General features: G+C 39.6%; 3 protein-coding genes across 8 annotated transcripts in view; 1 reads left to right on the top strand and 2 right to left on the bottom strand.

Moving 5' to 3' along the window:
• Nucleotides 1-5441, bottom strand: part of LOC119491047 (protein jagged-1b) — a 60579-nt gene extending 55138 nt beyond the window's left edge. For both annotated transcript variants that reach the window (XM_037774635.1, XM_037774636.1), the window contains exons 1-2: nucleotides 5312-5441; nucleotides 5240-5271 (exon numbers count right to left, since the gene is read on the bottom strand). In XM_037774635.1, the coding sequence (XP_037630563.1) occupies nucleotides 5240-5257 (18 nt within the window). In that variant the 5' untranslated portion in view covers nucleotides 5258-5271; nucleotides 5312-5441. The remainder of the gene's footprint in view (nucleotides 1-5239; nucleotides 5272-5311) is intronic.
• On the bottom strand, nucleotides 1424-4375 carry snrpa (small nuclear ribonucleoprotein polypeptide A). 3 transcript variants are annotated; one of them, XM_037774709.1, is made up of 7 exons: nucleotides 4314-4375; nucleotides 3927-4014; nucleotides 3640-3812; nucleotides 2698-2874; nucleotides 2322-2498; nucleotides 2127-2215; nucleotides 1873-2032 (listed from the first exon to the last, which is right to left on the bottom strand). In XM_037774709.1, the coding sequence occupies exons 2-7, from the start codon at nucleotides 3997-3999 to the stop codon at nucleotides 1873-1875; spliced, it is 849 nt and encodes a 282-aa protein (XP_037630637.1). In that variant the 5' UTR covers nucleotides 4000-4014; nucleotides 4314-4375. The 3 variants fall into 3 exon arrangements, with proteins under 3 accessions (XP_037630639.1, XP_037630637.1, XP_037630638.1); XM_037774710.1 differs by having other exon boundaries at nucleotides 3927-4008; nucleotides 4314-4372; XM_037774711.1 differs by lacking the exon at nucleotides 4314-4375 and having other exon boundaries at nucleotides 1424-2032; nucleotides 3927-3999.
• Nucleotides 4742-9864, top strand: c7h19orf54 (chromosome 7 C19orf54 homolog). Of its 3 annotated transcripts, none has more exons than XM_037774694.1 (8): nucleotides 4742-5080; nucleotides 5203-5305; nucleotides 5345-5468; nucleotides 6661-6729; nucleotides 6936-7060; nucleotides 7282-7411; nucleotides 7524-7594; nucleotides 8753-9864. In XM_037774694.1, exons 2-8 carry the CDS (start codon nucleotides 5230-5232, stop codon nucleotides 9088-9090), a joined length of 933 nt encoding a protein of 310 aa, XP_037630622.1. In that variant the 5' UTR covers nucleotides 4742-5080; nucleotides 5203-5229; the 3' UTR covers nucleotides 9091-9864. The 3 variants fall into 3 exon arrangements, with proteins under 3 accessions (XP_037630622.1, XP_037630625.1, XP_037630621.1); XM_037774697.1 differs by having other exon boundaries at nucleotides 4743-5080; nucleotides 5203-5239; nucleotides 5282-5468; XM_037774693.1 differs by having other exon boundaries at nucleotides 4744-5080; nucleotides 5203-5468.
• Nucleotides 9865-10023: the final 159 nt, after the last annotated feature.

Here is a 10023-nt window from a genome sequence, read left to right as displayed (position 1 = left end):
GTGGTGGCCCTCATTGGCCTGTAATTACTACAGTGTGTGAAGGCCCTTTGAGGATGTGCTGCAAAACACACAGCAGGCATTTACTAATTGGCAAACTCCAGTCAATTGTATCTGTTTGCGTTCATTAGATATTTGTTTAAACACAGATTACTCAGACAGTCCCAGTACTTGTACTTTACTTGAGTATTTAAATTGTATGCTACTTTATACTTTTACTCCAATACATTGCAAAAACAATACTGTTCTTTCTACTTGACAACATTTATCTGACAGCTTTAATTACTAGTTGCTTTGCAGATTATGATTTTGAAAATGTATATGTATTAAAAGGCTGCTTGTATGTTAATGCTTCCGTAAATATTATCCAGTAATAATATAACACTGGCATTGGGCCATTCTCCTGCATAATGAGGATTTTCACTTGAATATGTTTTACATAAACCAACTCCCAAAGCTGTGTTCCCAGAGCTGAATGAATGAATTCATAATAAAATGATTATCATTTGAGAACTAATTCAGTGTCAGTTGAGCAGTTCCAGCATTTACAACCCCAAATTTATGCTCACTGGTTCCTGAATTACTCTGGGGGTAAAAAGCCATTGAGCCTTAAAACGGAGACAGGTGAAGGAAATGCTACGATACAAAAAAAAAAGGTAAAGTACGATGGCTCAACCAGCCAGTAAATTATGTTATCTAATTGATTTTCCAAATAAGTAATGTCACAAAGGTGAAATAAAGACATGATTTGTTCAGGCATGTAGTGTGTACTTCAGGGCACAAATTGAATTAGACTCCAATTAGTTTACTTTACAAGTAGGAGGGATATGATGATTTGTATGGAGGCCCATAATGCTCTGAACAAAGCGATTATAATAAGACTATTTTCTAATAAATACAGGACTAATGGAAAACATTTTCTGAGGCCAAAGAATTTTTTTTTCTAAAAACTGGCAATTTTGTGGAGAATGTGGGTGACCAGCAGTCCTTTAGAGTCCAACCAAGGACTTTTGTTGCATCACATTGATGCCCTTCTCTCTCCCTCCCTACATTTCCTTTTGAGCTCCACTGCTGACTAATAAAGTACAACAATTACAATAATCAGCTTTGTCCTACAGAGGACTGAGAGTTGGCTGTTTTATGTTCCAAGGTCTTCCATGTAACCCCTGAATTAATAGGTTATCGCTGAATATTCAAAGACATCAGGGACGAAGCGGAAGTAGTGGGCCCAAGAAATAGATTTAGTTATCAGTTGAGTTGCTCAAAAAACTGTTTACTAATTGAGGGGTTTAGCCCATCCATCCCTTTACCCACCTACCCCTGTGCAACAAATCAGAGGTAGAAGAAAGTAGGTTTGCAGCACCATCTGTTGGCCTAAAACAAACTCCCACTGCAACATAAATACATATGAAGAAGTGAGGCGGAGCACTGTCTCAAAGAAAATTAATTTTAATTATAAAAAGAAAAAAGCTCCAGGTACAATGTCTGGTAGACCAGACCCTGGGTGCAATGCTTCATGACAAACAGTTACAATACAGAAGACACATCAAGTTGCTCGTGGATTACAGTATAAATCCAAAAAAAGGTAAACCAGCAATGATACCTATCAGTAAGATGAAGAACTCCTCCATAAAGTTACCTGACTATTATTTTATGTGAAGAGTTCCATCAGTGTGGGAAGATAAAACACAGCAACTTGATGCAAAGAATGTATACTTACATGTAATCCAGGATGAAGGTGGAACAAAAAAATACACCGCCTGTGCTGCACTTATCAGCAGTTCTAAAAATGTTTCTTAGTTCGGGTCACTGCTGCACATTTTTTAAAAAGACCTGTGTGTGTGCATGTGAGAAAAAGACCTGTTTTGAGAGGCGTTATTTCTTAGCGAATGAGATCTTCATGGCGTTTGCTTGTGTGATCTTAAAGCCTTGTAGTGCGTCTCGTGCAGCGCCGGCTTGCACTTCGTTCTCAAACTCCACGAAGGCGATGTCGTGGCGACCAGGGACCAGACGCACCTCCTTGAACCCGGGGAACCTGAAAACATAACAACACAGTCAGATCTGGCATGAAACAAATAGACGAATACAAAAGTGCATCAATCAATTGCGGAGAAGGAGTCGTTACTGACTGGTTGAAGAGCATGGAGAGCATGAGTTCGTTTGTCTCCTCTGGCAGGTTGGTGAGGAAGAGGATGTGATTGGGAGGATTTTCTGCAACCTGTGAGGATAAATGACAGTAGAGGTCAGAATAGAACCAACAGGACCATAACATCTTCCTTTAAAAAAAAAAAGAAATGACAACATGCTCTGTCAGAACACACTACCTGCTGGGGCATTTGTCCAGGCATCTGGCCCGGCATCATCTGGCCAGGAGGCATGGCACCAGGAGGCATCTGGCCAGGCGCCATCCCCGGAGGAGCCATCATACCAGGAGGGGGCATATACGGTGGCTGGCCTGGCATGTGCATCATACGTGGAGCCTGGTTCATGGGAGGCATTCCCTGAAGAGTGAAGTACAACAGTGACGAGCATGTCAGTAGCTGTGATTACATTTTCCCACTAACCTATTCCCTCTCAGCACCATCACTGATCTCCACTCAATTCTGGGGAGCATATATGCTACTGTTAAAACTGCTGCACAAAAATTCTGTGTCAATTAATGGTTCTCTATCCTTTATCTCCACCTATTGTACTACTTACCGGCATGGCAGCTGGTACCCCTGCAACCATGGGTGCAGCAGCTCCTGGTACACCCTTCTTAGCTCCCGCTGCTTCGGCTCCTTTAACCTTCTTCTTCTCCTTTTTACGGTCACGCTCCACATACGTCCCCTTCATTTTAGCTATAATGTCTGAATCGATCTTGGCATACTGGATACGCTGTGGGAGGAGACAGAGGAGTTAAGACCACCATGTATCTCAGAAGCTACAGTTTATAGCTTCGATACTGAGGTTTGTGACTGGCTGTAAAGTGCTCACACATCACTGTACCCTGTACACTAAGGCTAATTGGCCCTCTTTGTCTATGCGGAGGCACAAACATTGGCTCACATTTATTCATAAGTCCATTCTTGGTATACTCCCCTCCTATCTGTGCACTCTCATATCGCGCAACACTGGCAGATTTAGCCTACGCTTGTCTGACCTGTACTTATTATCTGTACCTAAGGTCCGCACAGAGCTAGGTAAAATGGCCTTTAGCTATTCCGCTCCCTTTTCCTGGAATACACTGCAAGCTAAGTTGAAACTGAAAAATCTGATTACTTTTGATGAATTTAAAACATTAATGAAAGACCTAGAAGCAGAGTCAATCGGGAGCTGTCTGTGTTTCTGAATATTTTCACTTTAACGTTGGCTTCAAACACTTGATTTTAATGTGTTTTGTATGATATTATGCTATGTATTTATTTTTTATTAGTTTTATGTTGTGGAGTCTGAATCTTTAATGTATGTTTAAATGCTGCTGTCTTGGCCAGGTCTCTCTTGCAATAGAGATTCATAATCTCAATGAGTACTACCTGATGAATAAAGGTTAAATAAAAAAAATAAAAAAAATGAAGTTTGTTAATCCTGTGTGTTTTTTGGCACATTGTATTCTCTGTTAAGCCTTTCAGTGATCTGCTATTCCCTGTGTGACTAACCTACCATGGGTTTGTCGTAGAAAGGAAATCCCTGCATGGATCTCAGAGCATTGGAAGCACTGTTAACCTCTTTGAAGATAACAAAGGCCTGACCCTTCATCTTCAGGTTTCGTGCCACCAAGATGTCCAAAATCTGTCCAAACTGTGAGAAGATGGCATACAGAGACTTCTTCAACTCTGCAGAAACATAAATGTGAGAGAACCCATCAGATGATTGATTAGAGATAACATGTGTATTCACATGAAAACCAGGCAGAGAGCTGTAGAAGGTAGAAGGATTAACTAACTCACCATCTTTCTTGATTTTCTCGTTCAGATTGTTGATGTAGATTGTGTGATTGAGCCGTACATCTGGATTAGCCATCTTCTTAATCTGCAGATGAGTGGTTGGAGAGTAAACAACTTGAAATAATCAGTAAGAAGTTCTTGATTAGCCGCTAACAAGCTAACAGGCTAATCCCGCTTGAATAACGTGGAGTGAGTGTTAGCATGTTAGCATAGAAGCTAACTACTAACATTCTTCAGTTTACTGGCTCTATGTTGGTCTATCACGAACACCCGGTGAACTTTAATATCACTAACACGTCCAAGTAGGGTACCTAAGTCCACAAGTGGGTTTACAAAAGGTTTTGATAATGAAAAACATGCTTTATGAGCTCTTGTCGGAGGAGTACTCACCTAGCCTCGAAGAGATGAATGAAAATCCCGGTCTCGTCTCACAAATCCCGTTCTCTCTGTTCTCGCGTGAAGAAAGAAGCAACACAGGGGTGTTACATTAAATTCTGTGGCCACTGCAAACGTTTTTTAGTTTTTTGTCTGAGATTTTTGAGAATAAAGTTATAACTTTACGAGAAAAACATTTTTAAAATTACGAGAATAAAGTCGTAAATTTACGAGAAAAAAAGTCTTATTATTAGAAAAAAAAAAAATATATATATATATTTTTCTTTTTATATTTTTATATTTTTTTCTTTTTATTATTATTATTATTATTATTATTTCAAATTTTATTTAATTTGTAAATTTGTAATTGTTTTTTAATTTGATTTATTATTATTTTTCCCCCGCCAATCTCCTGCTCCACACTCCAGTCCAGTAGGTGGCGGTAATGCACCTATAAGCTGGTTTGCCAACCGCCAATAAACACCAAAGAAGAAGAAGAAGCGCCTGAGAGCAGTCGACACACGAAGAAGAGTCACGCTGCCATATATGGGTATAACCCCGGTGCTGTTAGCTGACTGTGCTAGTCTATAAACAACATGTGTGTAGGATCTAACGTCAGCGTGTGAAACATGACAAATGCCTTGTTGTGAGCGATAACAGTTAACAGAAGACGACTTTGCCCTTCAGTTTCTACCACAAAATGTCATTCAACACCGAGAGAGGAGAACTTCAATAACTTTTCTCCCTGCTTGTAGGCAACAGAGCTAGCTGAGTTGTGAGAGGTAGGAGAGAGTGAAGGTTGTATGCATTACTCTGTTTATATAATGTGTTCTGGCATGAGCTGCTGTAACTCACCCTAGTCCAAAGATGCACAAAATACTAACCAAGCTACCACTTCTGTCAGGGTTCATCCAAAAAGAGCTCAGAGAAGATGTCACCACCTCCTCCACCTGCTCCATGTCTACCACATCATCTTCCTCCTCCTCCTCCTCCTCCACCTGCTCCAGGTCTACCACCTCCTCCTCCTCCTCCTCCACTTGCTCCAGGTCCACCACCTCCTCCAGCCTCAACACCCAAGAAGAAGCTGTTTCAGACTATAGCCAGTAGCAGGAGTCCTGTGGAGGGGAACCACACAGAGGCTCTCTTACTGCTCAGTCAGAGAGAGAGCAGGTGAGATTTACAATGACAACACCAACTTGTTGTTTTTTTTGCACATTTAACCCTAAACATCTGTTTATTTTGACCATCAGATGTTATAACTATATATTTCCCCTGTGATCACAGCTGAGCACACGCAGACAGATTATAAACTAATGTACAATCCTCTACAATAAATCCTACCTGTGTGAAGCTTGTGTAAGGTTTACAAGTTAATTCATATATTTGAGTTAAGTTACTTAAAATATATTTACAATGTTTACACAGTTAATTATTTACATATTTATGTTTACAAGATTATTATTTACATATGTGCATGTTCAAATATTGACAGCAGCATCTTTGAAATAGTTATAATAATATCTTGAATCTGCCTGTGAGTATCTTCCTTACATTTACCTTAGTCCAGGTCCTTCTGGCCTTGTGACATGTGAGTTAGGAACAAGGAAGTGTTGTTGTTGTTGTGAAACTGATGAAGTGGGAAGAACAGTAAAGTGGCTGCTTAAAAAGTTATCCATCTCCATCATGCAAGTTTATTCTCCTAAAGAGTGATCCACCACCACACAACGAACCCTCACGTTACACTTGTAATGTTCACGTTTCTGTTGACATTGTCACTGAGGTGTTGTCAACTCTGTAATTGATTAAAAAAAATTCACTGCAACTATTATATAATGGACTTATCATACAAGTAATCTTTCAAAGACAAATGCCAAATATTCTTTTGCTCCAGCTTCTCAGTTGTGAGGCTTTCTTGCTATTTTGTTGTCTTATGTGATAGTTAATTGAATGTCTCCAGGTTTTTGACTGTTGATTGTCCAAAACCAGCAATTAGGGTTTTATGAAATTGTGAGGGGCATTTATTTATAAACCAAACAATTAATTGAGTTGCAGGTGTTCCTAATATTTTGTCCACCCCATTTACATACATAGGGTTGGTTGGAAACACCTCAATAATGTAATCCTGACTCAACTACAGCCTCACAAATTAACCCTGAATCAACATCTGTCTCTGACACAAAGTCAACAAATATTATAAGCCTCATAAAAAGAAAGGATTTATAGGCCTTTTTCACATAAGACATCTCGACTTGTAATAATAGGAAAAGCACAGTGAAAATGCCTCACTTTAAAAAGGGCATTTGCAGGGCTGTTGGAATAATGTGTATTTTTGTTATGCCGTGTGTTTGTTTCTGTGTTTCAGTTTTAGGAAGGACCTGCAGTGGATACTGGTGAACACATACGTGCCCTCCCTCATCCAAGATGGTCCACAGTAAGTCAACTATGATGTCAGTCAAGTGACACCTACATTTGACTGAGAAAGCACCTATGTAACATAAAGACAACTACATCTGCTGTATGTACAATGGCGCTATTGTGTTATTATTAGTTTGAACCCAATGCCCTTACGATTAAGTCATTAAATGTGAAATAATAGCTAGGGTATGACTGCCAGTGTGTTATTAATTTACCTTTCAGGTGTGGTCTGGTGGCTTTGTGGATGTCCGCTCACCTTCGACAGCCACAGCTGAGTGTTGACATGGAAACTGTTGTTCAGACGGCACTGAGCAGAGGATACACGGCACAGGGTGAAATGTTTTCAGGTAACAAATGTGTGTGAGCTTTTAGCCAGCCATATGATATTAAATCCTAGGTGCAGGATGTAATTAAAATGTGGAAGTTAAAACCAGATTTGCAACTAAAAGTGTTTTTTATTTGTTGTAGTAATTCACTTTTTGTTTTTTTCAAGCAACTAAAATGCAACTTCACACTATTTATGTTGTTTGGTTTCTTAATGGTGTCATTAAGATTTTTATTTTGTCAGCTGAAAACATGGCCCTGCTGGCAGAGGAGGTCTGTGGCTGTAAGGCAGAGCTGCTGTCGGGTGGTTTAAGTGGTAATAATGCTGCGACCATCATCACACACCTGTGGGGGAGACAGCCTGTTCTCATCCCGTATCCATGACGGCTGTTCTGAAAGAAAAGACTTCATTTTGTGTAGTTCCTTTTTTTACTGCTACTCATAAAAGAAAAGTTTACAGACAGAATTCCTTGACAGTATGTACAGATATGACGAGGACTACAACCATGAGCCGTGCCAGCGGAGCGGCCACAGGGCGCACTGGGCAGTCGCATCAGGTAAGACTGTTAGCTCACTCACTGGACGGGTGTTTGTTTATAAAGGTGGGTCAGCAAAGCATGGATTATTGTGAAAGGCATGTCTTGAATTAACCTAATAAACTGAACCAGCATCAGTATGTCTCATAAAGCTGTTTTGGAACTAATGGGAGAAGTTTCAAGTCAGACCTGAGACATCAAGCACAGATCAATTCAAAGTGAAGAAAACAGACAAAACTGCAAAGTTCACAGCCACAAAGTAACACATATTAAACATATAACATGGAGAGTAACGTGTTGCAGCAAAAAAAACAAATTGCTGCAATAAACAAAGCAAAAGAGAACTTTTAGCAGCGCGTTGTGGGTCAGCAGCGAGCTCAGAAAAATAACATATAGGTGTAGATATATGAAATGTAACATGCTATTAAACAACATTGATTTATCAAATAGGACCCCAGCCAGGTAATTTATTTTATATTAAGACATTTGTATTTTTTTAGAAAGTTTACCAGTTGGATTATGTTACTTGGTTTGTAAAGGTGACATAACTGCCTCCACATGATGAAAATACTGTTTAAATGCCTTCAAATTGGCTTTCTGTAATGTTAAATAAATAGATTTCTGAGTTTATAATTCTTAAAATGATATTTCGGGACATTTAAAGAGAGAAAAAATGGTGACAGTTTCTTACCATGAGGCAACAGCCCTGCATCAAAGTTGTTTATTGGCTTTGTTTTAATAACAGTGCACATATGAACATTAAAATCACACGTTTGAGTGTAATACTGTGCAGTTGTTTTTAAATGAAAAAGATCGGACTTGAGATTTTAATTACACAATTGAGTGCATCCCATGTTGTGACATGAGTTCTACATATTACTGGAAGCTGACTCACATGTTATCAGTGCGGCAGTAAAGAGGAACCTTTGGGGGAGGAACTTTGCAGGAAACACAATTTTTTCAGTCTGGTAGATTGATTGAGTGTAACGCTGGTTAAGCTTGAAAACTACTCTGAAGGGATACGTTTCCATGGTAACTTAGGCTTAAGTAAACCACCTTTTATGAGATAGAATCTTCTGAAAATGAACCTGGTTTAACTGGTAATCTTGCTTTATGAAACGCCGTTCAGCTCTGAAAAACATCAACATGCCCCACAATGACCACATCTGTCCGTTCCAGGTGTCCTCCTCGGTTTGGACCAAGGGAGCGTGAGCAAAGAGCACACCCAACCTGACCTCACTCTGCCCTGGCTCTACCTCGCCGTAGACGGCAGCTCTCCGTGTCCCGTCGGTAACGCGGCAGTCAGAGAGGTTTACATCCTGGCTAAGCAGGGTAAAAGCCTGCGCTACCAGCTGTGGAGTTTGGAGAGCGTAGCTCAGAGCAACGAGCAGCTGAGGACGATGGACCCTCAGAGAGCCAATGACGGGAACCAGTATGTGGTTCCTCAGGGAGGGGTGGAGGCCGGGCTGGCTGGACAGGCCGTGTTGCTCCACACGAGGACACAGAAGCAGGAATGAGTGTGACGCAGGACCCAGCTGTGTGGAAAACAATGGATGGATACAGGGGGCAGCGTCTGAGACCTGTTGAGAGGCGTCACAGTGAACTCTTACGTTGCAATGTGATTGATACCACTGTTTTTTTAGAACAATCTGACGTCTGCGTGGCTTACAAAAGTCTAACATTTCCCAAAAGGGCTTCAGAGTGTTGTGTATAACGGTATGTACTACAGCTCTGATGTTGGGTAATTGTGCATCCTGTTAGGGGTAATAGTGATGTGACAATATGATGTTATCAAGTGTCCACATATTCTTCTATACTGATGTAACTGTGTTTTAGTATCTCTAGTTGTATTGGGTCCTTTGCAGGCAGTGTTGTGGGTAAATTAATGCATAGGGCTGCATTTTCAAAAATATTGGATTTGCAGTGTTTTTTCATCAATATGATTAGGAAAAAACGTTTAACTTAGAAGTATTTAATTTAATAATTTAATTCACTGGATAAACCAAAAACAGAAATTCTTATTTTATTTTATACATTTTTATTTATTTAATTTTTTGTATTATATTATTTTAAGCCTCCAACAAAATTTCCAGAAAATACACTGCAATACAAAATGATCCACATTGCCCACCCCCAAGATCTTTTCATTACTTTTGTGTCTATTTTTTTTATGGAGAATTATATTTTTGTCCTGCAGGTTTACAATGTGACTAAACTTCCTTTACCTCTTGGTACTAAATACATCACTGACTGAATGGAATATATTTATACAATAAAATGTCTAAATTCTTTATATTTTGTCATCTTTCACTGCTTTGCTGTAAATGTTTTGGGATGTTCAGAAAAAATAAATATTTAAACACTGAAATCAGTGTTAGGTTTACAAAAGTGTTATGATCCCAGTTGTGTGTTTTGGGAGAGACACTGACAACAAAAAAAGCAAACTCTGA

Source organism: Sebastes umbrosus, chromosome 7 (genome assembly GCF_015220745.1).
Source record: "Sebastes umbrosus isolate fSebUmb1 chromosome 7, fSebUmb1.pri, whole genome shotgun sequence".
Classification (NCBI taxonomy): Eukaryota; Metazoa; Chordata; class Actinopteri; order Perciformes; family Sebastidae; genus Sebastes; species Sebastes umbrosus.
Note: the sequence above shows the minus strand (reverse complement) of the source record. Positions and strands in the feature narration are given on the sequence as shown.

Excerpts from the sequence above, each read along its gene's own strand:
- snrpa (XM_037774709.1), bottom strand. The coding sequence starts at position 3,999 with ATGGCTAATCCAGATGTACGGCTCAATCACACAATCTACATCAACAAT. Across the intron at positions 2,216-2,321 it reads CTGGACAAATGCCCCAGCAG|GTTGCAGAAAATCCTCCCAA; the intron begins GTAGTGTGTTCT and ends TTATCCTCACAG. Across the intron at positions 2,033-2,126 it reads CTCTCCATGCTCTTCAACCA|GTTCCCCGGGTTCAAGGAGG; the intron begins GTCAGTAACGAC and ends TTATGTTTTCAG.
- c7h19orf54 (XM_037774693.1), top strand. The coding sequence starts at position 5,230 with ATGTCACCACCTCCTCCACCTGCTCCATGTCTACCACATCATCTTCCT. Across the intron at positions 7,061-7,281 it reads ACAGGGTGAAATGTTTTCAG|CTGAAAACATGGCCCTGCTG; the intron begins GTAACAAATGTG and ends TTATTTTGTCAG. Across the intron at positions 7,595-8,752 it reads GCACTGGGCAGTCGCATCAG|GTGTCCTCCTCGGTTTGGAC; the intron begins GTAAGACTGTTA and ends TGTCCGTTCCAG.